The sequence below is a fragment of the Excalfactoria chinensis genome, chromosome 6, assembly GCF_039878825.1.
Source record: "Excalfactoria chinensis isolate bCotChi1 chromosome 6, bCotChi1.hap2, whole genome shotgun sequence".
Taxonomy (NCBI): Eukaryota; Metazoa; Chordata; class Aves; order Galliformes; family Phasianidae; genus Excalfactoria; species Excalfactoria chinensis.
The window spans coordinates 13,993,579-14,018,047 of NC_092830.1; the positions used below are offsets into that span (position 1 = coordinate 13,993,579).

At 36.0% G+C, this 24,469-nt stretch overlaps 1 protein-coding gene across 2 annotated transcripts in view; it reads right to left on the reverse strand.

Annotated features, from left to right (window-relative positions):
* Positions 1-16,683, reverse strand: part of CTNNA3 (catenin alpha 3) — a 384,435-nt gene extending 367,752 nt beyond the window's left edge. For both annotated transcript variants that reach the window (XM_072339610.1, XM_072339609.1), the window contains exons 1-3: positions 16,552-16,683; positions 13,068-13,174; positions 7,297-7,489 (exon numbers count right to left, since the gene is read on the reverse strand). In XM_072339610.1, the coding sequence (XP_072195711.1) occupies positions 7,297-7,489; positions 13,068-13,174; positions 16,552-16,576 (325 nt within the window). In that variant the 5' untranslated portion in view covers positions 16,577-16,683. The remainder of the gene's footprint in view (positions 1-7,296; positions 7,490-13,067; positions 13,175-16,551) is intronic.
* Between the last annotated feature and the right edge of the window lie 7,786 nt (positions 16,684-24,469).

Consider the following 24,469-nt stretch of genomic DNA (forward strand, 5'->3'; position numbering starts at 1 on the left):
ATTCAGTCTCTGAAAAAAAATCCCACATACTCATCCCATCGAAAGATCTTGGCTTTAAACTGCTCCAATAGCATCATTAGTACCAAAATTCATTATTATCACCTCATTCTGTCCTTTAAACTGAATATTTATTATATGCACTTTAAAAATAAAACCATTGCTAGTAAGTAGCAATAAGCATATTGATAAAATTAAGTCTACACACACAAGCCCCATCTTTTGCTATCCCAACATGCAAGTCTTTCAATAACCTTAGGACAATATAGACCAAGTTCTAGCCATCAATATCTAGTTCTTACTGAATACTCGATTGCCAAATGAAGTGAGAAGCCACAGTGCAGCACAAGAAAGTGAATATTTAAGACATACTCTTCTCCTCAGACATATTCCTGTTGACTGCCTTAGGCAGCCACTCATTAAATTGCATCCAGGCTCTTAATGGAAACACTTGCATTGAGAAGAAAAACCAATCATATTTTGGATATTTTTAGCATGAATCTGCCAAAGGCCTCATATCTGGAGAATGTGGATCTCAGCACTGGGCTGACTGGTTGTTGCTTTTTTTTCCCTGCTTCTCTGTTTGAAAGCACCTCAACATTATTTAGATACTGAAGAGATCTCTAAAACACTTTTTTGTTCAGGATAAAGAAAGTAAGAGCTGAAACTGAAAGATCAAGCATCTAGAACATCCTACATATGTAACTCAATAATGGCATGTTTGCAAGATGTGCCAATTTTTCTGAATTTTGTTACCCTCAGCTTGGAAGCAAAGGTACCCTAGAGTGCATTACTGCTAGTATTTTAGCCCCCACGGGACTCCTAAAGAATATGGCATAAGGCCAGGCTTATAATTCATTCCACAAACATTTCTACATTTTTTTTCTTCTTCCACCACACAGGCATGAGTTAGGCTACAGAGACAACTGCAACATAATATCTGAACAACAGAATTATGCCAGCCAAGTCTGAAATGGAGTGGTGCCAATCACATGAAACTTTATTCACATTGGATCTAATTCTCCACTGACAAACAGTAACAGTGTGAGCAAAGTCAGAAGGGTCTGAAACATGAACCTTTGAGGAACAAGCTGACCATTTTCTGAGGTGACTGTATGAACAAATACATGATGGCCAAGGGACCATGACCACAAAATACAGCTGTGATTGCAGTTTAGGAAGGAAGTAGCTACAAGTACACAAGCAACAGGAAGTGACGTATCCAACCTCAATACAATGTGAGAACATTTTTTAAGTACTGTAGACAGACATGACAGTCTGATGCAATTTAATCCACTTTATTCAAAATCCCATCAGGCAGATTTCTCCCCTAATTATATTTGTCAAAAACAATGAAACACAGAGTACTAATTTAGTGCCATAAATACAGAAGCAGAAAGATGAGCATATCCATCATATTTCAGCTATTTCAGATATTGAAGTGAGAAGCAATTGAAAAGAATAAAGTCACGGTATATCTTAAAAAATACACAATTAGTGGAAAACAGACAACTCCAAGGCACATTTCAGCACACACAGAGAGACAGCAAAGTAAACGGTGTTGCTACCATTAGCTGATCAAGTACTGCTGCTGGTATCAAATGATTGCTATTTTGTAGGTTTGCTTACCATAAATAAATAAATAAATGTGCTCAAAGAGAAAACTGAAAATACAGCCCAGCCATGGGTAATTTTTTTTTTCAAGTTAAGGATACCTATGCACTTTCCTCTAGCACCTAAAATATCAAAAAATTACCTGAAAATACTCTTAAAAATAAGTCAGTCGTGAGCCTGTCAGCAAGTATGCCATTGGCAAATAGCTGACAAGGGTACATAGACCTGCTGGGCTGCTTGCTAATTGATAGTAGGCTGCCTGTACAGATACTGCAGTAATACTGCTTATTGCAGCTCGTGAGCACTCCCCACAGACAGTGATCCAGATCACGCTCCAGCAACAGCTATGTTTTCTCTTGTTTCAGACAAGACCATCATAATATTGCTTTCTTCTTTTATTTATTTGATTTTTTTTTCCTTCTACTTAATCCTGTCCAAGAATCACATTCTTGTCTTGTTTGTTGTTACATCTGGCTTTCTCATTTCATTTGCAACACCGTGAAATCCACATGGAAAAACTCTTGTGCAAATTCTTGTGTTCTCACACTATTGTTGCAAAGAAAGTTCTGGCACTCACTTCCCTGAGCCTGATGGACTTACAGTCCAAAAGAAACAGTTGTGAAAGGGAGCCATTGATCGAGAGGGAGCCACTAGTACCAGTGAAAAGAGAGGATTTAAAATCTCCTGTTGTTCCTTGGGATAGACAGCACACCAAGCATCAAAGTTATTGAGCATTGTTAGATGCTCCGTTTGACAACTAGTAGATATGCAGGAATTGACTTAAACGTGGTTGTGATAGCATAAAGATTATACCAATATGTCACAAGGTATATTTCTACATCTTGTCATGACTACATTTTATCTTGTGGAACACTTCATAATGTGTCTAATGCTATCTACATTTCATAGCATCTCGAGTAATCATGGTGGTAAATCACAAGGAACTGAAGCAGCACACACAGATAGGGAAGTGAAAAATAACAACTAAACATGGCCTCTAGATTTGCCAATGGAACGTATATTCAAACAAAACACACCAACTGACCTTAATCCAATCAGACTGTACCAAATAGTTCATAGCAACAGATCAGTAATGTTTATGCAATTTTAAATGTATCAAGTAAAATGTGTCTAATCTGAAGACTTTTTGTGCCAGGCATACATGATTAGATGGATTAATTCCCTCATGCATCCAGCACAGTAATAAAATAATGCTCCACTAGTAATCCTACACTGGTCTTAAGGAGTTATCTTTCATGCTGCTGTTTTTGTTCAATAACAAATGGGTAACAGCTTTTTGTTTTTTTTTTATTGTTTGGTTGTGTTTTTGTGTTGCTGTTGCTTAAACACTACTGAAGATTTTTGATCTTTTTTTTTTTCCTGTGTAACACACATGGAAATTACCATGTCTTCAAGGATCATAAATTATAATTACTGTCAGCTACATCAAAGACAGGAATTAATCTTCTGGTTGCTGTAATCAGAAGAGCAAATAACTGTGTGACTGGTGCTGTCTGTGTATCAGCAAGGCTTTCAGTAATAATCCCTCTACAAGCACTTCGATAGCCACTGCATCATTAAGGAGTTCCTAGTCTTAAACTCCAGAAAAAATATCAGTGGCTTATACCAACAGTTGCATATTTCCAAACCCTGGATTATAGTAGTATATACATCCTTAAGTTCTTCTACTGGCACAATCAGAATTAGGACCAGAGAAGACTGGGAGTCAGTTCACAGCGGAACACAAGCCTACGCTTTCTAAAAACAAAAGATGAAAAAACACTAGTTGTTAGTATGATCACCTGTTCTTCTACCACAAGCATCATTTTTATCTGCTATAGTTAGCAAGCTGGAGTTGGCATTATCGATGTCAAAGCAAAGCAGATAGATATCTCCTGCATGTTCTTAATATACAATACCATTACAAGTCAGCTTGTCACAATATCTTAGATTCGATGTTACAGGACATTTTTCTCCTGCCACAGAGCCTGTTACTCAGCTCAGATACCATTGTATTTTGTTGTACTGCAATCATTTTACTGCTGCATACCAGGAAGTTCTACTTCCACATTTCATACTGGTGTTTCTAATGTGTAATCAGAACCACCACATACACCCCCCAGCATGCCTCCTGTACAGTCTCTTAATTCCCTTTTTCACACTTAGGGACATCTGAGCCAGTTATAGATATGTCCAAAGCCCTTCTGCATGAGATCTGTTCTTGGTTTGATGAAAAGGATGTACAAAACAGGTGATCTCAAGCTTTTATATCTAAATTCTTCCTCTTAGAATGAGCTGCAGAGTATGTGTGTGTACATCAATGTAGTATGAGAAAACAAAGCTCATTTTTAAGAGATTTTCTGGAGCAGAATAAAAATACGAATCACTACTATCCCCCTTCTTTAGTAAACATCCTCACTTCACCCTCCCCACTAATTTTTCTATGTGAATAGTCACACTTCTTGTATACCACAGTTTACCCTGACTTTTGCTCTCAAGACATTAAACATGAACATTTGAAAGTGGGCCTTTTTGTTGGGTTTTTTTGTTTTTGTTTTTTTTGTTTTGTTTTGTTTGTTTTTGTTTTTGTTTTTTTCTGTTGTTTGGCAAAATTTTTTGTTTTTGTCTTTTTAAATGATTTATTCTTTGAGGGTAAGGGAAGGCTCAAAATGTAACTCCAACACATAGCATGCTTTCACTAAGTTATGTATGATGTAAGGTTTATCTAGGAATGCACTTGAGACACGATTAAAGCTAAATGCATGCAAGACTGACACTGCAATAGATGGAAGCAGCATAGGCAGCAACTGCTTTGTTTCTGACCAAATATGTTCAGCAAGTAATGATGATTAACAGCAAACATTTTAGCTAGGCCTGTATAATTGCTTGAAAAATATGATTCAAACATATCACACCTTGATATAAATTATAGCGAGAGGAAGTAGTGACGTGTTAAACTCTGGACTTTAAGATAATGTTTCCCCATATACACTACAGCACTATTTTGTCTCAAAATTAAGTAATAGAACTGGGGCATTAATTATACTTTGATGCATAATGTCAGAACTGCTTATGGCTGCATCTTTCTTAATCCCTTGTATAAAAGTTAGTTATTTTACAATTTATAACACATTATGAGTCAAAGGCAGTTTATTGTTATGCTGTATACATGAAGACTGGCTGTGAGATTTTTTTTTTTTTCCTAAATACTTACTTTTGGATTTAATACACTATTTTTGAATTAAAATGGGGACAAAAGTGCTCTTTAATAAAGCCAGACCAAACCAAATTTCCAGGAAAACTTGTCAGCTATGAGGCTATTGGATTTCTACACAATGCACATAGTCCATCAGCAACCTCTGCAGTTCTCCCAGGTAACCTGTTCCTGATTCCACACCCAGTAGGCTTCCTTTTTGTGCTTAAGTAAGTCCAGGAGCAACTTGTTTATTCACAGAGACCTCCTAGCATTCTTGTCTGCCTTCTTTTTACTTGGGGTGCAATGCTTCTGGACTTGAAGAAGACTGTCCTTGAATACTGACCAGCATTCAATCCTGAATACTGAATCAGCATTTTCACACTGACCATAACTGTTCCAAAGTATTATGCACTTAATTAAAGTCATAGTCTCCTACTTAAAAAGCTCAGTGAGCATTGATATATGATAAGAATGTGAGAAAAGATTTCACATAATTTTTTCCAGACATTGGTCTACAGCCCTGGGACTCATAGTCTGCTTCACATCTGAGTGAAATTACCCAGAGGATTGTTTCAGAATTCCAGTCTACATTAAATATAAACTGCAGCCAACGTGCAGCATAGAAAATTAAATACTGTATGCTATAATATGAATGGCAGAATTTACGATCCAGATCTTTTTAAAGAGCTTGAAGTAACAAGAGACATTTAACAGCAGCAGAATGCAACTTCAGCAACAGGCAAAATTACCTGTGGTAAGGTACACCACAAATTTAAAATAATACAGCTCCGAAGGACTAAAAATACCTGTTAAAAATCAACAAATTGCTATTTACTGTATGATTGTTCACCAACTTCTTAAAATTAACTTGAGCAGCTCAGCAAATCCATGGAGGAAGATGGGCTGCAAGCGCACAATTTGTCATTGCTTAATGATAGGTAATAACATTGATTTAACTTTCTTTTAAAATGTATGCAGTGTGTATAATCTACTTTATGTATTATTTATTTTTGTAGTCATCCTAGTCCTGGATGAGAATCAATACAGAAATTGAAGATGTGAAATATTTTTACATCATCTATGTATAAAAATCAATATAAAACTATATATATATATTTTTTTCTTGTCTTGTGTTATCGACCTGGACTGGCTGGGCTAACATTTTAGGACTAATCCAAAATGGATGATTTTTCAAAAAGCTGAACTGATCAAAATGACAGATAATGATATTTGCTGGCTGTAATGATTTTAATCTCAAAGTACTTCAAGTTATCTCAGATATTGTATGCATATATCAGACTCCAAAATGCAGCCCTTGTTGGATCCAGAAGAAACCAATAGCTAGTAATGACTACTCTGAACAACTGCAGGCACTCAGAAACTGTCCCAGCTGCACATGGATGAAGCCAAAATATAAAGCTGTTACTTCATTAAGGGCAGGGTGATACAGAGACCTGGCTCAAATAGCTAATGCAGTCCTTCAGGCATGAATTATCACACGGCATAAGAATACACCTAACAAAGCTTAGCTAAAAAGCAATAGAAGTCTACCCTACTGCTTGATAAATCCAAGCAGGATTAGAAGTTCATTCAACAACAGCATGACCTGACAATAATTTTATGGTGCAGACCATTCCTCTTTGCTGCTACTTATTTGGAATGGCTTTTATCAGCTCCTTCTAGTCTGAACCTAGGCAAGCATCAGGAGCTACTCATTTCTAAAATTCATGGAATATTGAAGAGAGGACATGATTACCAAATGACCAAGCACCAAGAGCATTATTCTTCTGTCCTGATTTTCCTTTCAAATCTTCTCCTGAATCAATTTTCAGGACTTATTTTTAAAGGAACCTGTTTCAGATGTCTATCATTCAGTACACAATTATTCAAGCCTGAGCCTCTTACTCAACCAAGGAGACAGGCTATCAGGAAATGGAACACAGCAAAGATTGGCCAACAATGAGCCAACATAAGAGGATAAGTCTTACAGTAGCTTGAAGATTCCATTATTCTTCCACTACAGACTCAAAATGTAACTCCAAACAAGCCTACTGCATCTTTACAAACAAAATCTTTACTACTGCACAAAAGAGGGAGTGTGCCTTTTTTTTATTATTATTTCTATCTAAAAAGGTCTTAGATTCAGGAAAACAGCTCTTTCCATGAAAAGAAACAAAGTGTGCATTAACTTAAACACACGCTAAATAGTCAGTAAACTTAACTAGAGGGATCCTGTATTCATTAAAAAGAAAACATACACAAATTTTTAAAGACTATACTATCCCTGACATAAGTGCTTTTCCAGAGCCCTATCTTGCATGCCTTACCTCTTTACCAGTGATATCTGACAGCATACAATCGGGCAACATAAATTTCAAACATCTGCACATGAAAACATATTTCTCATGGATACCTCAGCTTCATTTTCATACCAAATTTATGTGGGTAAGCTAATTCCTTTAAGTTCCTTCGTTACATAATACACTTACTCTCTTTCTGAACATCAGCCAATGCTGCATGAAGTTCCTCCTTTAAGACGGTCGCCTCCTTGGCAATTTTTTCCCCCTTGTCCAATAGATTCCAAGTGGCTTCTTCCACAGAAGCTAAGAGGACACGAGCTCTTTTTGAACGTCCCTTTTTCTTACCAGAAGGATTCTGTGGACATTTCACTAGTGTTGTAACCTACGTTTAAAAAAAATAAAAAGAGAATAGCAGTGTAATCTTCTTTACAGAAAGGGTTGTTAAGCACTGGAATGGGCTCCCCAGGAAGGAGGCTGAGTCACTATCCCTAAACATGTTTAAAAACAGTTTGGATGTGGTGTTCAAGGACATGATTTAATGGAATACTGTTAGAGTTAGGGTAGTCCGTTTAGGTTGTAGTTGGACTTGATGATCTTTAAGTTCTTTTCCAACCTGAGCAATTCTATGATTGTAATTTATGCAGCTTCCAAATTAACAAAATCAAATCATAGTTGAGAATAAACCATGGGATTTCCCCTGCTTTAAGGAGTGACAGGCAAGTCTAGTCCACACAGTGAAAATGTGCAAAATTATTAAATTTGACAGGCTTAATCTGATATTCCTAATTTTTATGTTCTTCTCTCCATAAGATCAAAGCAAACTGAATGGAAATTTCACTCTCGCGTTAATCCTGATATAAACTGCTAACACTGCTCATTACAAAAACCTCATCGTGATATAAAAATTACTAATGCTATTTAAGGAGGCTTCAGCCAAGCAGACAGCAGTTCTACATCTTCCCACACTTCCCTCTTAAATATCCCAAGTTATCTCAGGAGCAAATATTCAAATTGAGTATAAACACATTTCAAAATATTTTCTCATCTTATACGCTAAGATTGCAGTGGCCAGAACTTAATGCACAAGGATTCTAAGGATATTTCAGCATAGAAGTTATACACAGTTTTAAACAGAACGTAAATTAATGCAGCCTTGTCTAAATTACAGTCTTTAACAATGCGCTTTAACATTAATAAAGACGTTATTTTTATTTAGCATCCCACTCCACATTCCTCATCATTTGAGCACAGCCTCCACATTCCAACAAAATCTTTGCAGCAGACTGTTCTCTGGGGCATTGTTTGAGTTGTCAGTAACACAGGAACACTCCTAAATATTTTTAAAGGAAAGTGTTCTACAAATATTTCAAGACATACTTTCTTTTCAGTAAGTTCACTAATCCTCCTTCTACTTCCATTCAGTGCCAAAAGGTAGACAGTGCAGAATTAAGTACAGATCTACTTATGGAATTCAATGAACACATTTTTTAAGTATGAATTGCTTCATTTTTTTAAATAGCATTCCAAACATATTAAATCAGCCTTTTTATTTGTGCAGTAAGAAAACTGACAACAATGTTGTGAAAAGAAAGTTAGAGCTGTGTATGAATTTCTTAGACCACCAGGCAGGTTTAGCTCATGGCTGCAGTACAGAGCTTTATTTGAGCTGGTCTGTGGAATAGTGCTTTCTTCACAGATCTAGGAGGAAAAGATCCAGTATTTGTGAAATCATGCACTTTCAAGCTTTTCATTACTCAGTACATTTAGAGTAAATAAAAAACATCCTTATTTCTGTAAGCCTATCCATCACTGAAAGTCTTGTGGAATTTGGGGTCAGAAAACTAAGACCAACCAACCAGCCATGGGATGACATAAGGAGGACAGCAATATAGATAGCTCAGAATCAGATTATTAAAAAGGATCTGGGTATTCTGGTAAGCCAGGAAGGAAAGTAAATGAAAATATTTATGCACCAGCCAGTTCCTTGAGAACATACTAGGAATTTAAATATTTTCTAAAATAATAAAATAAAATCCTGCAATATTATCTCTAGAGCACTTTATGAAGCTTCAGTAATATTTTAAGAGACATCTGAAGAGATTACAAACTGATATAAGGAAGCCACAACTTGAAAAATGCAGCTGTCACAAGAGAAAAACAAACAAACCTACCTAGGAAGCCTTTTAGACATCTTAACTATTTATTTTTCTGAGCTTTGATGTAACAGAATCACCAAGGTTGGAGAAGACCTACGAGATCATCCAGTCCAACCAATGTAAGTTCATTTATATGTAAAATACCTGTGCTGCTTATTCATATATTTTTGAGGAAGAAGAAAGGAAACAAAAGTAAAAATAAAATAAAATTATTACTGCAAATGAAAACTCATAATTCTAAGATGTTTCATCTTCAGCATTACTGCCAGAAAATATCAGAAGTATAATTTCTATGGAAAAGGGACCAACATCACTTGATAGAGGCAACTTCTGATCTCAAATAGAAGTTAAAATCTGATAAGTTGGCTAAAGTAAGTTAATAGATACAGAAAAACTACTTCATTTTCAAACACAGAATCCCAGTGAGGAATATAAAACCTTAATGATGATTCTACACAAAGAATTGAATTAAGCAGCAGCAAATATAGCATGCTTTTTTGATCTTCTGTCAATACAGGTTGCACAGCAGTGACAGAATACACAGTTAAAATGACAGCATTATAAGGCTCAGAATAATAAAATAAATAAACAAACAAGGGAGAGAGAAACATACTCCATTAATCTAGCTCATGCCTAATTGCATTTCAGTTAGTTTTACATTGCCATACATCCTTATTGCCATATGTGACATGGCTATCTCCCAGCATTCAATGGAAATCAATAGCATATTTTACAACACTTAAGATGTTTGGGAGGAGAATTACTATAAGACCAAAGATTTTAAAGTGAGATTTTCAAGTCCATATGCCATCACAGCAGCAAATCTGTTGTTGTCAGTTATTACCATTATTTATTAGGCTTGTAGAATTGCTCTGATTTTTGTTTTTGTCATGATTCACAAATACTGAAATCCTAGGGCACTGTGCAGTAATTCTTGTAATGCTATATTCAGAACCAAATCAGTCTTTAAAAGACAGCCTATTAACATTACCGTAGTTAAAGAAAACAGTATTTTCATACCTTTAGTACCAAAAGATTTCCTTTGTTATTATTATAATAACAAAAAAATTAAAAGCATCAACCACAAAATAGCTTATAACTGTTGAAAAGCATTTAGTTAAGTACCTGCAGTCCCTAGACATTTGAAGAAACAATATATGAACCCAGCAATCTAATGACAATGGCAGAAGTACCTCCTCACCATTTCAAATGCTAACCAGCCCTTGTCTGGTATATAACAAAGTGTTGCCCATAAAAATAAATACTGCTTAATCAGTTGCACTGTGCATAAAGTAAATTCACCATACAGAACTAAAAACAGCATTGAATCATTTCTGTGTGAACAAAGTTTTGTCAGTGTGGGTGACAGGGTAATAAGTAAAAGCCTTTCTACTTCCTTATTTTTCATCAGTAATATAATACATGAAATCCTAAAACACATGCATTAACACATGCATAAGTATTCTGCAAAATTTACCTTTCTCTCACAGCCATAAAATTCCATAGCCTGTGCATGTGTAAAGAGTATAAATATATGGAAGAAAATATACTTGGTAAGGAAAAACTCTTTGAAATATTTGAGAAGTATACATGTGCACAAATAGCACATATTAAGTGTGTGTGTATATACAAATAAAGAGACAGAATTTCAGACGAAGTTTTCAAACAAGGAGCTAATCTGCATCTTACAGGACTTGCACAGATCACAGGGTAAAAGCAGTTATGAAGTGTTTCCTTCATGAATTAATGAAGTGATATTAATCTCATCCAGCCACATATTTCCTAATTTTTAATTAATGTAAATTCAAAAGGGACAATGTCTAGCACTACTTTGCTATTTGTCATGGATGATGTAAATTTTCAGCACAGAGGCTCATACCATGCTGTGCTTTGGATTTTCTATGAAAATAGTGGTAATAACACCTTGACTGTATTAGTTGTTGCAGAGCAGTGTGTACACAGAGCCAAGGACATTTCTGCTTCTCAAACTGCCCTGCCTGAGACAAGCTCAGAGCACACAAGAAGCTAAGAAGGGACACAGTCAGGACAACTGACCCCAGCTGGACAATGGAATGCCCCATATCATGTAGTGTCATGCCTACCAATAAAAACTGGGGTGAAGGAGGAGGAAGTGGAGGATACTCAGAATGTTGGCATTTGTCTTCCAAAGAAAAAATTAAATTGCTATGTGTCTCTTCTGTCTTAAAAGTGGCTGAATATCTGCCTCTTGATGGGAATGAACGAACAAATCGTTGTTTCGCTTCACTTGCACAGGCAGTTTTTGCATCACCTAGCAAATAATCTATATCTCAATCCATGATTTCTCTCTTTTAACTTTAGGATTCTCTCCCTCATCCCACTTGGGAACAGTGGGTGAGCAGCTGCAAGGTGTTAAGCTGCCTGCACCAACACTGCAGAAGAAAATCTTTATCTAGTCTCAAATGTTATCTTTATTTAAATTAGCAAAGAAATTCAACAAGCTTTGGTCTCTGAAGGTGAAATAAAATATAATATGAATTGTACCTAAAAGTCTTCCTTTCAAACATACTTTTCCCAAAACACCTGGAATAAAATAAACACCATGGATAAAGGCAATCCCTTATAGTGTTTGTTTGCATGGGGGCAAGGGATTGAGAAGGATTAAAGAAAATTTTCTCCATTACTCTGAAGACCTAGTGCAACTAGCAGTACATAGCCAGGAGAGTACAGTATGGAAGTATAATGCTAGTCAGACTAACATAGTTACGCCACTTTCCACCTGTGAGTTCCTCTCCCTGCAGAGCCCTGCACAGCAATATTTTAACATGCCACCTTAGGTCAGGTCACTGCTTGGGATGCCAAGGGGGAGATGCAACAGTACTGGTGGTCCTGCAATCCCCTAGTCATCATCTTGACAAGGCTGAAGGACGCAGGTAGACTGACAACCTTGTGGTACATGCAGTTGACTAAATAAAAACAGGGATTTGCACACCACTAAATAAAATGAAGTGAGCATTCAACAAGATTGAGATTTAAAATAGAAGATGTCTTATGTTCTTTTTTCACATAATATATTTCTGTAGAGGACCTTTAACACACTTAGTTACCCACAGTATTTGCAGAATCATGTCAAGTCTTCAGCAAGTAGGTCCTTGCCATTGTACTGGATAAAAAGTAAAAGATTTCCAATCCATGCAAAATATACACAGTCTGTTAAAGATTCCCTCCTTAAGCACGGCATATTGAACGGCTGAATATTTGAATTAAAACTCAAGAATGCAGAACACCTGCTCCTAAAATGAAAGCATCATCAACAAACCCAAAAGTCTATTAGTTCAAATTTTCTTTAGATGGAAGTGCTAAGATATATTTTTATCCAACACACAGCAATTGTATTGCTCTAAGGGAATCTCTTCCAAAATAAAACAGGATAGGTTTGTGGGTTGTTTTTGTTGTTTGTTTTCAGAATTCACACAAAGAAACTGACCTACAGATGACAGGACTCCATCCAATATTTACTATATGAAACTTTCTATGATTTGAACTCAGTCTGTAGCACATTTCACATTTAAATGCCCATAGCTAACAGTGTGCAAAAGACTAGCTAAAACATGCAACAGTTGCTATAACATACTGTGTAGCATTCGCAAGATGGAAGGGGCCTCATGAATTACCAAAGCTAGAAGAAGATGGTCCCTGCCCAATTTCCAAGCCAGTTTCAGAAGAGTCATGGGTACGCTTTTCACAACAGTGTCCTTAGACTATATTCTTCAACCTCATTCACTTCTCTGTATGTCTAACTTCTTTTCTGTAATGTTAAAATACCTGAATTATAAGTGGTTCCAGTAATTTCTCCACTGTGAAGGTCTGGATCTGCAGATCCTGAGGATCAATTTTCAGTTTAATGTTTGGTACTTTGGTTGGCATTTCACCTAGGAACAAAGCAAAAAGATAAAAAATAATTTGTTATGCAATTATTAACCATGAGAGCCCATTGCAATCTGTCAGTGTCCAGAAACCGCTTCCTGGAGTACAGGCTTGATTCCACAAAGGGATTAGGATTTTAAGAGATAAGATTAATTATTATGATTCCTTGCTTCTAAATTGTGAAAATATATACAGATACTCACATAAACCATGAAATAATAGATTTCAGATGCATATAAATGTCTTCTCTTCAGGATTTCTAATTTGACTGTGTATTTTAAAAATGCACAGGGATAATTGTATGAGAAATCCATTAAATATAAATTCTGTACTAGTCAATAAAATTGAGCTTTTAAAGAAATATGTATTTTGTTATTAAATCTATTGAAAAATTGTGTTACTGAATACATCACAGAAGAAAAACACCTATGTTACGTGTATAAGACCTATATCTTACTTGGATGTTAAAGCAAAAAGGTCATAATAATCAGTTTGAGAACAGAAATGTATATAGAAGCTCCTAAAAGTCCTGATAATTAACAGCATGAGAATGTGAAGCATTTAGTTATTTTATGCCCTGCAGTAGCAAATGTTTTCTAAGTGTTGAGACAGATTAAATTAAGAAAACCTATAACTGAAGTCAGTAAGATGGAATTAAAGCTAAGGAAGATCTTTAAAGTGAATGAGTCATTCATTAGGAGCCAGATCCAAAGTTCACAGGCATTAATTTATGGGTTTTCACTGAGTTCACTGGGTCCCGGTTCAGGCTGCAGTGTAATGAGCGTGCAACAGCAGAGAATTACAACTGTGTTTTAAGTAGGAAAGCAACTGATTATTGCTCCAAAATAAAATACACTTTAAATTTTCCAGTAACATAACTTCCTGTAAAACATAACTCAACAAAGCTTTTTTATCCAATAAAGACTTCAAACACAAAAGTAATGGATATCTGTCTGTTTTTGAACAGGACTTATTACAGCCATTGATGTTGTATAATAAAGTAATGAGGTAGCTCGATTGTGCAGGCTGAAGGGATATATTGTAACCTCCTGGTGAACCTAGCATTGATTTAATACTATGTAGTAGGTTTAAGCTTTCTATACCAAGTTTGTCTTATAATAGATATCCACATTCCGCTTGCAGGCAATGATAGTATGAATGAAAATTAAAGAATTAATGTTAGAAGTACTTTAAGCTTTTACCAATCTCAATATCACCAATAAAGGTGATACAAGTGCTAAATTTATTGCTTCATTATAAAATACACTTGCTACAGCCCTAGGTTTCCACAGATTCAGTTGCCCATAATCAAGTGAGAATATATGGAAAGAACTGATTCTTCAGTTTTAATTCTATTTACAAGTCAACAGATAAAAGTGAACAGTCCTGACATGAAACTGACAACTTCAGTTTTCCTTCCATATTACTTTTTTTTTTTTTTTAAAAAAGACTACTTTTGAAATGTCACTGCAAATCATTTCACCATTTTTTACACATTTATTTCTTAGACATCTGTAACAAAAGCCAAGAAAATAAAATTCGGGACACCAAAAATTAGTCGTGTCACATACTCAAACCTTCAAGCAAACATACAGATCTTGTCTCTCACTCCTACTACCTCACTGTAGCCATTAAGTAGACTTAATAAGACTCAAGGTTTTTAATGATACTGCTGGTTCACAATTCTTGTGTTTGACATAATTTTCAGAAACTTCCCTGCATGTGAGGTTTTTTTTTTAAATAAATCACAACAAATGCAAATAGATTACATTGGTTCTACTGTGAATTACTTTTGGACCTGTTAAAAATCAGATGAAAGGTATTGGGTTGGCTGAAAACAACACTTCATGCTTCTACTGAGCTTTAAAAAACTCACAAGATGATTGTCAGGTTTTTTCTTCACATACACCCATACTTCAAATTTGTAGAGGCTTCCACTCGATTCACTGACAGAAGGGCATTACTAGCCATTTCACTCGAAGTTCAAATAAGAGACCTTTGCTGCTTGCAGCAAAAGCTTCCCCCTTTCTCTCAGCACACCATCCTATACTACATATCATCTACAATGATTAGATCTTTCCCTCTGAACCATCTCAAATTTATATAGTGTTACGAATCCAATTCCAGTTTATTTAAATCAGAAAAACCTCCATGAGCAGAGCATTTATCTTCCCTGTGTTTGCAGATTTTTAAACCTTAGCATGTTGTCTAATGCAGATATTTTCACTCTTTGCTCCAGCACTTGCTCAGGTTTCTGAAATCTACAATAGTTTTTTGCCTTAGGGCAAGCCAATAAATTATCATTAATTGAAAATCAATGGCAAATTTTGCTTTATTGTTCCTGAAAAATTATATTCTAAGATATATAACCTATTTAAAGACTTTGCTACTGGTTGTAGATGTTTGGGAGTTTCATTTGTTTTCTCCTAAGTATAATTCTAACGTTCTTTGTAAGCAGACAAAATAGGAAAATACGCTTGCAAACAAATGCAGTGAAAATGCAAAATTTTATATTATTTTGACAATGTTGTCATTTCTTTAACTTACCAGACTCTTGTCAGTATTATTTACCATATTAGTAAAAAAGGGTTTTGGGGTTGATCTCTGTTTCTTTGTTTTTAATGGAGGCAAGTATAGAGGGTGGCAAAGAAAAATTTGCAGGCAGTAAAAAATGATTCTGGACCTTTACCTGACATTTCCACTCCTTAATTAAGAAGATAAATTTTTAGATAATTTCATATCTTCCTCAAGATATGGGGAAAAAAAAAAATAAATAAATCACAGTTTGGGGGAGTTTTTACCTGTTTTTGTTTGTTTGTTGTTGTTGTCATTTTTGTTTACTTTTGACATGCATATATATACTCCCATAAAAATATGCCCTGTAAATACAGTACAGATCTTGACTGCAAGATTTTTTGTTAAAAGGCTGCTTTAACCTCACACTTGGTTATATTAACCTTTACAGTAGGCAATTTCAGCACTGTAGATGGGGAACATTTACAACACTTAGGACGTTAAGCATGTGTCACCAGATACAGTTCTTCTGTCTCCAAACATCCAGTAAAGCAACCACCTGCACTCTTCTACAAGTGCTGCAAACTTAAAATAAGAACTTGTCCTGTCAGCAGATGTGTCCAAGCTGAGAATACTGGGTGCTATGGACTAAGAAAAAAATACCCTTGAAAAATAGTTTCTATCAATTTTCATTACAGTTGAACACAGTACCTGCACTTTCTTAGATCAATGTGAAAGTAAACTGTATGCAGACACAGACCAACCAGTTAGCATTAGAAAGCCGAGCCAAAGATATTCTGCAGAAATTAGAGAAGTTTAGAATCCATTTCCTGCTAAGTCAGTAGAAAGCTAACAGCATATCACTCACCTATGCTAGAATACAAACGGTCCATATTCAGCACTAAAGCAACTGCCTATGTAATATCCTTGTGTTAGGGAGCTTCAGTGCAACTGATTTGGCTCACTATTTGGCTTCTGAAGCATCTGCAAGGGACTGCCTGACAAGCACTCCAGTGTATTTCAGGATGACTGACAGGACACAATGGCTGCTGGAATGGTGGCAGGGGGATGGGCAGCCTTAAAGCTATATACAAGTGCACAGCTACACAGATACTTAGATATTTAATTAAAAAATAAAAATAAAATAAAATAATAATAATAATTTTTAAAAAAGATTAAAAACCTTCTATTAAAAGTGATTTTTAACAATTAAATGACATGAAATACTCCATTACTCATTTTTCTAGTGCTTATTTATAATTTTCAGCAGGCTATTGTTTTCCCATACATTCTGGTTGTATGCCAGGTTCTGTCTCAAGGCAGTGACTCAGACCAGCTTCTGAACTGGACAGCAAAAGGATTCATGAGGCTCTAACTGAATCTTTTGGCACCAAATTTGTTTTCTTTCTGTTGTATGTTATTGTCCACTGGCATACAGCATAACATCCCATCAATTTCATTAAATGCAAAGCGCTATTGCCTTCTGGAAAAAAAAAAAAAAAAAAAAAAAAAAAAAAAAAAGAGAGAGAAAGAGAGAGAGAACAAGAAAAATATATTAAATCAAAGCAGAATGGATGAGTATTTGTAAAAATGGTACACATGCACATATCACCTGAAATTTCTAAGACATGGGGCATTGCTGAGAGTGTGTAATAGAATGTTTCATTATTTGATCTTAAATTCTTATTTATTACATAATTATTCAATAGCTCTATCAGTTGGCATCAGCAGCATTTCAGGAATTAAATTTGTTAGCTTTTTTTGCTACTGAGTCAGTACAGTGAGAGTAAATCAGATTTTATAAAAGCAACAAAAACAGTGATTGTATTTTTTCCTTAATCTTTAGATGATACATGAAAAATAATTTCCAGAATGGGGAAAAAAAAACACCTGTTAAGATGTACTAGTTGGGTTTCCAACGCAGCAGCATGAACTTCCATGGGCCAGGCCACACAACAGAATGGAGCGATATCTTCAACAGATGGGAAGGGTAACACATTCAACTCTAGGGAAAAAAATCCATAAAGCACGTAGCAAACTCGATTTCTGTACAGGGCCGTCAGGTTATACCCTAACCACCTCAAATATTTTCATTTCTTACCATTAGCAAGAGTTAATAGCTGCTAGTGCAAAGGCAGTTGAAAAGAAAGGGTAGCCAGAGGACTGGAAGGTGACAAGATTCAGAGTTGTTCATTGTATTTATTCACTGCAGGTTACTACCAGACTTAGCACATAGATACAAATTTACAGTGAAGTAACCAAAAGATGTTTACATTCTCTGGACTGCATTCTCTTTAATACATTGACCACCTTCAAACACACTTGAAAAACAACTGAAATTCCTAAGGACATGAAATTTCTGCCAAATTCAACATAGCTTTCAGTATAACTAAGTAGTGTCATACATCATCCCTTTAAAAACGAACCAAGTAAAAGAAAACAGTATTAGCCTAGTTCTTACTGGGTACAGGAGAATCTACATGGTGAGGAATAGGTTATGATCTAATTGTATGAAAAGCTTTAGTTAATGTTTATAGAAAAAAATAATGCTTGAGATGAGAAACTCATCACACTTCAGTCGGCAAACACTTTCCAAAATGTCTGACGACCACTGAGACTTCAAATGATAAACCTTCTCTGGATTATATTATTCTCAGTGCACTCTTTTCCTTGCTAAAAAAGCTGTGCCTACTTTTCCTATAGTGCATTCCATCAAATCTCTCTAATGTAGAGGTTATCTTTCAGTTCCACATGAGGAAACAATCTGAGATAAATTACTTGCTCACAATCACACAGAATGTCAGTGGGAGAATCAGGAAGAGAATCTGGTGATACAGCTGTCCGTCTAACTGGAGCACCTTGCTCCCACAAACTGCGGCCAATAAACAGGCTGAGAAGAGTAAATCATTTCTGAACACATCTTGTAACATAAACCTAGAGAATATAATCTCTTCTACCATATTCAGGTCAAAGTTACTCAGATACTATTATTTCTTATTCTTAGTAACATCAGCTAACACATTCTTCTCCCTTAAATATACTATCAAAATTACTGCCTTGGTTGCATGCACTCTTTCACAGGCAGTTGCCACACAGTGACGAGTTCTAGGAGACATTCCAGCAGAGGTGTGAATCCTATAGTCTGATCAGCTGCAGAGCAGTTGGCTTTGCACTAGCATGCCAGGCTCTGCTCTTCAACCAGCAACAATCCACAAACACATGCTATTGTCCTAAGTCTACAGCCACAGCAAGGAAATCCTCCTCCACAGAAATATCACTACAGAAACCTGCAGGCCTGATGATCATCACACTATATTAGCATCAAACTGAATAGAACTGACAGGAGAAGCAAAATAATCCTGCTTTATTTGGAAATATTTTAACAGCCCTGTCTTCCAAACATTTCTTCCAACGTACTTTTTTCCAAGAACTGAAGCTTCATGTCTGAGAACTACAGTTGTAATATTTAAGATATCAAAAAACATATATTTATTTCATAAGGAAAAACAAAAAGGAAGTTGTGCAACATCAGAGGCAGCATTTCCTTCAAAAACAGAAGGTTTTCATTATACTCTTTAGACCCACTCCAAATTCTTTTCTAAAAACTTTAAATATATATATATATTCTGACATGAGCCTCTGCGCTATTTTCCCTGCATGCACTTGGAGCACTGAACAAGCACCCTTTCTTGTTTAAGCAGCACACAGTTTGTACATGGATTACTATCTTGTACTGGTAACAATAGTTCTAAAAGGTTTGGCTCCAAGCCCTCCCCTTTGTTATCGCTTTTAAAGTGTTCCTATCTCTATTCAGAACCAGAGACTCTGTTTAAATAAAGTTCAAGTTGACCTTTCACTAAAAATAGAATATTGTTCAGTTCTTGTAGGGAGCAGGGGGGTGAGGGAGAGGAAACACACCAAGCATTTACCATTTTTGTTATTTGACAGCTACATACTGTAATATCTACGATGTTTTGCTTAACAGATACCCACTTCTTACTCAGTTGCAATGATTTAAAATGCTTTTCTCTTGGTAAGGCTGTCACATCTCAAAAATTTTTTTGTTTCATATTGATGCCTCACACGTGATGTTTCACTATCATGTCCCATTTGAAGCAACTATTTTCAAATTAATTTAGTTTGTAAAGGTGGGCACTCTTTGTTTTCTCCAGTGACCCAAATAATGTACCTGTTCTCCACTGCTGTCTAACGACACAAACAAACCAACTCCAGAATTAACGCTAGTATATGTAATCACTGTTTTTTAAGAATGTATTAATTTATATACATATGGGGGGAAAAAAAAAGAATCTGTTTGCAGAAAGCACACCATCTGGGACATCCACAAGCAGCATATCAGCTAGTACCTACAAAGGTTTTATCTAAAATAATAGGGACAGATTGTTTAATCAAAGCTGTAATCCCACCACACACCTGCAGGACTGTACAGACCTCAGACTCCAGGACACTAAGGAACTCTTCCAAGCAGGCTTCTGGCAGAGCATAGCACCTTATCGACTCAACGAGTTTCAACATAAAATCCGGCTTAGAAGAGAAACACTACATAGTAGATTCACTGTTTCTTCTAAAACAGTCCCAGAAATAACAACTAAAGATTATTTTGTCCCTTTGAATACAAAAGAAGTTGAAGGTGCAACATCATTGGAGATTCAAGGCCAGGCTGGATGAAGCCCTGAGCATCCTAGTCTAGTGAGCGGCTGCCCTGCTCACAGCAGTGGGGCTGGAATAAAATGATCTTTGAGGTTCCCTCCAACCCAATCCATTCTACGATTTTATGATTTGACCCCCATCCTCATTCTAATACAGAAGACTTTGGCTAAAGATTAATCCTACAAATAACTTCTTGGTTCCAAGGCAAATAATTTTCATACTACTGACCAATTCTTAACAGGAGAGAACAGCAACAATTCATTATGCATTTTTTCCCAAATGCCTGACACCAGGCCTAATTCTTTGCTGTTGCAAGTATTTTTGTCTACACTGGCTCTGAACATACCTCACATTTTTAATAAGAGGAGCCCAAATGTATTTTACATAGAAAAAAAATGTCGTAACATACATAAAGTTTTTGAAGCATGCCAACCACTATATTGAATGTAACAGTCCTATTTAGAAATATGTCTTCTTACCTTAATAGCAAATAATGGTGTTAAAAATACTGTACAAGACAATTCACACAAAGGTTATAAATGTACATTTAGAGTATTATGCTTAAAAGTTCCTTCTCTAGAAAGTAAATTATTTAAGTAACTATAGTTCAGCTCACAGATTCACATTCTTTTACTAAATGGAAAATTCCCTTCATTTCTATCCAAACTTACCTTCCAAATGAAGAATCTAACAAGAGATCCTTGAAAAAGGCTTTGTGAAGAACTCCTCTTAATTCTTCTTGACTCTAGAGGCACTGACAGCAAGAGAGCAAATGACTGCCAATTCTTCCTTGCCTACAAGAAATAAAAAAGGAATGGAAAATAGTCAAAATGGGGAGGGGAGTACCCATTTGGGACCTCCTCCTAAGCCATAAGTTTCCTGACTTTACTGACAATTTGTTAGTGTTTATAGTGCTTTAAGAAAGCCCAAACTCAATCTTCATCTTGAAAACAGTTTGTTCCTGAGATTTCAGACCCTCAATCAATTGCTACTTAATTCAGTGGCGAAGTCCCCTCTAAAGTCAATGAGCTTTATGTTGAAGGTGAGAGGGCAAAGTGGAACAAGGAAAGCAATGGCCACTGATGTAAAAGCCAGTTCAAACACTGTTGCAGCATACATATTACAGCGTTTGATATGAACTATAGCGTACACAACAACTTTCATTCACCTTTATGTCACAAAACGCTCAGAAGTTATTTCCAGATCAATAATCATGCATTTATAGTATTTTTTACCAAGGTAGTCATTTCGGTTATTTGGTGAAGTATTGCTAAGTAGAAATCATAACAGCTTTGAGTAGCTTGACACGTAATACACACAGAGTGTATGCTTAAATTTAAAAAAAGAAAAAAAAAATTGGAAATTTTGAAAGGCAGAAACTGTTCAATACTGTTCTTTATTCTACTAGACATCATCTATTCTGCTGTTTAATATTTTAACTGTTTTGAATCATACAAGGTCCATGTGTCAGGCTGAATTTTCTTTTTAGAAAAGTTCAATCAAAGATGTTTTGCTATTTTTAGTTGGTTTAGAGGTGAAAAGGGCACAGACAGCCTGAAGGCTAAGATTATCTGACACCAGCTGAAGAGCACTGGAGAGGCTCAACTGGATGAAAATAGAGAGACCAAAGGAATGAGTACTTATTCTGACTAATCACAGGTAAACAAAAAGCAAGATTTGGAGAGACATGAAGAGGTTATCCTAAGACAGCTGGAGGAAGCAACACAAAAAAATCTATCCCATCTCAGCCCTGTCATGCAATGGCCAACTGACTTCTGTTGCATCTTTTATGCTTAAAGCTGCATAGAAGATTTGAAAGTGAGGTAAAAGATTATACTGGATATAGAACATCTTATGGACAATTTTTTCCCATGCAACAGCATCAGTTATTCACAGAAACCAAAGAGAATTCTCTAGATGATGATTTGCTACAGGAAAATGAAACTAGAGATGTTACACTAAACTTACTGCTTCATTCATAATTCATTCTCAGAATTTCAAGATTCAAACTTGAAAGATGAGCTTCTCTTTACTCACCTCCAGCTCAAGAATTTAGAAGGCATGAACAGCCACAGAAGAGAGCAGCTAGACAAAAGTAAAGATTCCACTTCCTGAGCACTGTATTATAACTAAGATGCAATCCAAGCCTTAATACTACTAACTCCTGCTAATCAAGACAACAGTTCTCAGCATTTCTAATCTCTCCTTTCTAATTCACTATTTGAAATTTCAGAGCAACAAAGGAGGTAACATAATTACAAGATTCAAGAAAAATGTGAAATTAATGTTTGCTACTCCATTTTTAAAATTCAGTAGATCTTTCTAATCACATCAGTGCTTCTTTTCAGAAGTAAACAGGTGAAAGCAGAGCCTTCAAGTTCTAATAGATACACTACATTGTAGAAAATTGCATTATTACATTAAAATTACATTAAACACCTAGTGCCATTTTAAATACTGTGTGGTATTTACCATACAAGCCTCCACAGTGCCACAAGTCTCCCATAGCCCTGGCCAGGACTGGATATGGAGATGCTCTAAGAGGCTAAAAGTATCTAAGATGGTCAGAGAGACACATGCTTGTGCCCTTTCATCATACCCAAGTTGTCTCTATCTTAACAAACTATCCTGGGGTTGTCACTGTAAAGCTTTTCCAACAGATCAGGCCATGCTGCAGCCTGCCCCTGGCCCCACAGCGTCACAGAGGTGGCTCTTCACCACCGAGAAGCCCGATCCAGCCCCAGGCACACACCCATCGCTCTGCAACAACCAAACCTCAGTGCGCAATTGGCACTGTCTGGGCTGAAACCAGCACATAGGGAGGACACGGTGCAGTCTGAACTCAAGTCATGATGAAAATGCATTTTGATACATTGGCTAAACACAGTTTTGTGAATAGTGAGACATTTGCAGCCTTAACGTTCCTTTTGTATTTGAAAACAAAGTTCAAGATTGCAAATTAAAATAATTTGTTCTGTATATTTCCAATTCTATTTTCAGTTTACATAAATAAATCACCAGTGAATTTTCAAACTGAATGTATAGAGCTGCAACCAGATATTTGCCTTAAATAAAAAGTGATCATATCTCTTTACCAGGCTTTTATAATCACTTAGTAGAGACATCACTTCACAATCACATCTTGTTCATATCATCGCATTTTGGCAGTACGTACATTTCTGAACAACTATTTTCAAGGATGAACGATGGGGAAAGTGAAATTTCATCAAAAATCTCTGACAAATGCCTTGAGAACTCACTAAGAATGGCAGCTACATCCACTGAACCAGACTGACGCATTAGTTTCACAAAAACAAAGTCAAAAATCCTTGTAGTTATATGTATTTCAAGCCCTCTTTTCTTTTTTGTTTTAATAAAAATAAATATTAAAATAAGTTGTTTGTGGTTTTTTTTTTTAACTTACATGCATTAACTATATTATATATATTATTATTATTATATGATATTAATGCCTCTTTTTATGTTGGCACACGACATCAAAAGTGGATGCTGATGGTATAGCAGTAGAGGTTGAACCTTCCCACCAGCATTCCATTCCATTTTACTGCCATGTGACAGATGGTAGCAGAGGGGCAGCCTGATAGAATGACACCTGACATGGTGTTACAGCGCTTGTTGTTGTAGTTTCCACAGAAATAAATAGGAGGAATTACATTCAGTGCAACCTATGTAAATGTAGCCCAACTCCTCTTTACTCAATGCAGCCCAGGCAAGCCAAAATTTGGTCATCTACACACAAAGCAGTATCAAAACGTTTATCCCAAGAGAAAATAGAAAGCCAACAGTACACACAAGCAGAACCATACCCCCAAACCGCTAGGTCTGTCTGCAATTTATCATCGTCAGGTAACTTCAGAGATACAGTCCAAATCAGCAGGTTTTGTGCAAGAGTTTAACAGTGCTGAGCCAATGAAAATGAGCCCCTACCTACAAATAATGCTAAAAGAACTTTCAAATCTTGTTGTAGCAACTGCTGCTAGAAGCCAAGAAGAGTGTTTGTATTAATACACCACAAAAGGGACAGAAGCGATGGAACACATTTCTCAGTAAGATTGGTCAGCAAGGCAGGCAAAGAAGACACTAAAAATTATCTT